This window comes from Solanum dulcamara, chromosome 7, assembly GCF_947179165.1.
Source record: "Solanum dulcamara chromosome 7, daSolDulc1.2, whole genome shotgun sequence".
Lineage (NCBI taxonomy): Eukaryota > Viridiplantae > Streptophyta > Magnoliopsida > Solanales > Solanaceae > Solanum > Solanum dulcamara.
In genome coordinates, this window is record NC_077243.1 from 16,148,522 (window position 1) to 16,153,658 (window position 5,137).

The following is a 5,137-nucleotide window of genomic DNA, read 5'->3' on the forward strand; positions in this document are numbered from 1 at the left end:
TTTATACAAACACTGTGCACAAATCGAATTGTATAGCGAATTATACAAACATTGTGCATGAATAGTATAGCGAAATATACAAACGTTATACAAAAAATGCGAATTGTATAGCGAATTATACAAATGTATACAAATATCGTGTGAATTATACAAATGTTGCTATAACTATAATTACGAATTGTAATTAGATATTTTTGAATGGCTATATGCGAAAATTCCCCTTAATTTTAAGTATCTACCATTGTTATGGAAATGAAGAAGCTAGATTGAATGTAGATCAAGAATCGATTGAAACTTGTTTGCATCGGTTTTGAATCAAAAATCAATGAAGAAGATATTATTGTCTTTTAATCCTTTCAGTCGCAAAATGTGAAATATCAAAAGAACTGAAATGACAAAATGGTTTATAGTTGTTTTGGGTTAAATCAAATAGGTCAGATTATTTATGTTTGATGACAAGTGTTACTTATTTAATTAAATAAAAAAATTCTCATATTTGTGCCATCTCATAATAAATACATTAAAAAGATGAATATTTTTAATCTGAAAATTAATGGACAATTATGATCTAACTTTGTGTCCAACATTTCGATTAACCAAATCTCATTGAAATTGGTATAGTTTATAGTTGCACTGTAAATCTGGCTTCCACCATTGATGTATACCGTGAGCTCTCTTAAAATCTGGTGAAGGACTCAAATTAATCGCAACAAACGCTGAAGGAAGTAAGTGTGATGGTTCCGATTGATCTTTTCCTGCTGCATACCCAATTATACTTCTTATTGAATTCTGCGTCGCAATTCGTTCAATTTCCCCTTTCCCAATCGCAATCATCTTCTCCCTATGCTCGAAATACCCAATGTATTCCGCACATATAGGATCGGATGGATTAACAAATAAGTAAGGAACCCACGAAGACAACAGAGTAAATGAATCACTTTTATGTGTAGGCTTTGGCTTGTGACTGTTGAGGGCGCCAGCGAGTCCTGCAGTGATCACACTATGAGCAATGCGGATTCCGTGTTTCAATTTCTCGTTCTTTAGGACTTTCTCTATTGGAAGTGATGTGAATGGTGGATTGAAAAGATATGTTTCGAGATGAATTCCTGTTTTGATCATATTCCTTCCGATTAATAGCGCAATTGAAGAGCCCAAGGAATGTCCGGCTAGCCAAATATCTGAGACCTCGTGATTCTGAATGATGTTTTGTACAACTTGCAAGCCAGTGTGGAAGCGAGAGCAATTGTGAAGATTGTCGCGAATAAGTCTGAGGTCCAATTTGAAGTCTTGTGATCTGTTACCCTTTTTGGCAATTGTGCCTCGAAAGGCAATCACATACTTTGGTGGATTCCGATTCTGATTCTGATTAGGATTAGGATTATTGTGTATTGTTTTGTTGCGGAGATGGGAGGTTGGAAATTTGTATTCAAAAATGGCGCCGAAGTAAGATTGGTCTTCATTATCTACCAAGACTTGGATTAAATGAAATTGAAAGAATTCCCACCAGGGTGGAGCAAGGGCATTAGGACCTTGGCGATTTTGTTGGCGGTCACGTTCAAGAATGTACACACTCTGCACTAAGCTAGCTGATACGGACCTCCTATGATATGTATTTCTCCTGTGAAACAAGAAAACTTGATTCAGAATTTTAGAGTCAACTATGTAATTTTACATGACTTGATTATACGATAAATCTTTATGCTTATAGAAAGGCTTAAGTCATACGCGACCCCTTAAAGTTGTCCGCATATTTCACTTAGATATCTTAACCTAGCCTTGTAACTATTGAACACCTTATATGTTCAAAAGTGATTCCTATTAGACACAAAATGCTAATATGGCAAAAAAAGTGTATTTCACACTCCTTAAACGCGTGAATCAATTAAAAATAATATTATTTCTTATTTTTTTCAACTTATACACCTAAATTAATAGATAATAATAATAATAATAATTTTAAAAAAAAGGAAAGAACGTCTTCTTCCCCATTCCAATATTCCTCATTGCAAAACTATTCCTCATTGGAAAGGAAAGTCGGAGGGAGAAGAAAAGGATGGGGTGGAGGTGGGGGTGGGTTAATTCAAAGATAAATTTTTGTTTTCTTAAAATTCTTTTTGGATTACTTAAATAGAGTTTTTTTAAAAAATAATTTAATAGCCACATGTCAACATGTCATTGGTCCATTTTTCATGTCTGTGCGTTTGAGATGCACGCATGTTTCTCTTTTTATTAATTGTCATTTTGTGTCTAATAAATATATATTTATTAAAATTAAAATGTTTAATAGGTACAAGGATAAGTTAAGGTGTTTAAGTAAAATATGCGGACAAATTTATGGGGCCTCATCTGACTTGTCAACGGACAAATTCATCACCATGTAGATAAATACAATTGATGGAAACTTAAGCAAAGTAGCAAAGCACAACCCTTCTCAAGTTGTTGCATGCGGCTTTTGTCCATTTATTCTATACCAAAAATGAATTCATTTGCATACGACGTTCTTAAGGCACAAACAAGGCATGAATCATCATAAGGAAAGGGTTTGAGCCTATTACGTGATTGATTCCACTTTATTTAACATATCGTAAAAAGGGGTTCTACTTAGAATTATGATTCTATTCCATCGTGTATTGTTCAAATTATGTAACGATAAATTGGCCCAATCTCTCAACTAATGGGTGGACATTATATACAACATTTGTTCACGCCCAAACTCTGACAAATGGAGTATGAATAACGAGACATGGTGGCCTAAAAGTGGGAAAACACTATATAACAAGGCTAAGTACCGATAATTGACGCAATGCTAAGCACTAAAGTTAGATATTGAGACTAACATATCAATTCAAATTTTTGGCCAAGTACGACTGCTTAAGACTATATACTCCCCTCATTCATTTTTATTTATTCACTATATTAAGTAAATGCTCATTTTTATTTATCTAGTTTAGAAAATCAAAAGAATTTATCACTTAATTTCTAAAATATTGAATTTATTATTCTATTTATTGCTCCTTAAAGGAATGTATCAAGTCAATATTCAACAAGTAAAAATAAATGGAGATAATAATTCAATCTCTCACTGTAACATGACGTGTGATATTTAAGCAACAGCGTCCAAAGGGACACACAAGTCAAATCCATCCTTTAATCAACGGCAGTAAATGGAAACGCAAAGATAAAGGAGAAAAGAGGCTTACCAATCAATAGTAGTGAGGTACAATGGTCCAGATAGGCTGAAAACCTCCTTCTCGGAGGCCATCAAAACAAAATAAGCTTTCTTAATTTGCCTTCTCGTTAGAACTCAAAAGGAAAAGCGCCTAAAATGTACTATCAGAATCTGTAGCAAAAAACAACAATAACATATTCAATATCATTCCTCAGATAAATCTAAAGGGAATAGAGTATATACAGAAATATGGAAATGAAAGAGACTGAAACAAGAAATACAAGTTACTATATGAAATAGCAGTCCACCCACATAAATTACCATATTATCAATTTTGTTCATATATATGAGACAAGAATTAGAATCAAATTCAAACAGATGAAACAATATACTAAAACTAGTTGAAGTTAAAAACGCACATAATTAATCTAATTGACAAATGTTAAGCAAGATCTAACCAATAAGTTGTAAGCATAAATGGATTATATCATCAACGAGAATTAGAATCAAATTCAAACAGATGAAACAATATACTAAAACTAGTTGAAGTTAAAAACACACATAATTAATCAAACAAATTTAATTGACAAATGTTAAGCAAGATCTAACCAATAAGTTGTAAGCATACATGGATTATATCATCGACAAGAAAAAAAAAGGGGTAGCCCAATGTACTAAGCTCCTTCTATCACAGGGTTGGGGAAGAGTTCGATCATAAGAGTCTATTATACGCAATCTTACCTTGTATTTCTGACAAAAGTTGTTTTCAAGGCTTGAACTCCCTTCATCATCAACAAAAAGATGTATATATATTGAGTATTCGAAAGCACAAAAGCAAAATCGTACCCATTTGAGAGAAGACGTGCAGAATTGCTACAATAATAATGAAGAAAAGAAAATAGAGGAGGAAAGAGTCGTTTTAACATTTAAAGTGGGAATATAACCAAAGTTTTTGGTTTAGTAAACGATAAAAGAGAAAAATGGCAATAATGGTCCCTTATTTGTTTGGCTGGATTCAATGTCATCCCTTAAGTATTCACCTATACAGTTTTGATCTTTTAAGTTTGTCAAAAATGAATGTTTTGTGTCTCTGACAAATATTTTAAAAACTTGGGCGATTTCATTATTTGAACTGTGAAAAAAGAGATTTAACCAAGACTATCATCAAATCTCAAAAACCGTAACACCAAAACTGCTCCAAACAATAGTAATAAAATTACGCTTCAAAAGATCGCACTAAATTTCATAAATAGATAAAAAAAATAACAAAATAACTGTAAAAACTACGCATCCAAATATAAGTTCATGTTAAGATCTTTTTTTACAGGTCCTATTAAATCCAATAACCAGATAATTCAAATTTTGCATTACTTTAATTAGTAGGAATATAATATCGAGTCAATCTGATTAAATATAAAGAGAAATGAAGGTTAACATGACAACTACTGCCTTCTGACTTTGATCATATATTATGCACAAAAAAATTGCCGACATGTATTTACCTACGAAAAGATACAAGGGGTTGCCTTTTTAAATAAGAATTCAGGATCTGCCAACACCAAATTAAATTTAATATATCTTCAGTTTTTTAATTTTATTTTTCATCCATTAATATCCACTTGAAGGCCGATTAATCCAAATTTATACCGGGTTTATTTAGAAAAGCGCACTCTACTAAGCTGAATTTTTTCATATCCAAGTTAGATCAAAATTGAGACTCTGATTAAAAAAAAACAGTCTCATCGATTGCACCACCTCCTATAAATTTAATATATCTAAATATCGTTGATGTCAAATTTGCACCTAGTTAATCTACTTTAATGTATTTCTTTTTCTTTAAATGGCCTAATGGGTAATTTATCTATCATAAAAATGTCCACCTCCAAAGATCGTATCCCTATGTCCGTTTGGAAGTTCAAAGTTAAATTTTAAAATAGATATTTAGTAAAGTTTATTTATTATAAAATT

General features: G+C 32.0%; 1 protein-coding gene across 1 annotated transcript; it reads right to left on the reverse strand.

Annotated features, from left to right (window-relative positions):
• Window positions 1-392: 392 nt before the first annotated feature.
• On the reverse strand, window positions 393-4,082 carry LOC129896759 (GDSL esterase/lipase At4g10955-like). Its single transcript, XM_055972722.1, has 3 exons — window positions 3,911-4,082; window positions 3,201-3,340; window positions 393-1,618 (listed from the first exon to the last, which is right to left on the reverse strand). Exons 2-3 carry the CDS (start codon window positions 3,260-3,262, stop codon window positions 604-606), a joined length of 1,077 nt encoding a protein of 358 aa, XP_055828697.1. The 5' UTR covers window positions 3,263-3,340; window positions 3,911-4,082; the 3' UTR covers window positions 393-603.
• Between the last annotated feature and the right edge of the window lie 1,055 nt (window positions 4,083-5,137).

Coding starts and splice junctions, on each gene's coding strand:
- LOC129896759 (XM_055972722.1), bottom strand. CDS start 3,262: ATGGCCTCCGAGAAGGAGGTTTTCAGCCTATCTGGACCATTGTACCTC. Junction 1,619..3,200: donor TACCTCACTACTATTGATTG/GTAAGCCTCTTT, acceptor CTTGTTTCACAG/GAGAAATACATATCATAGGA.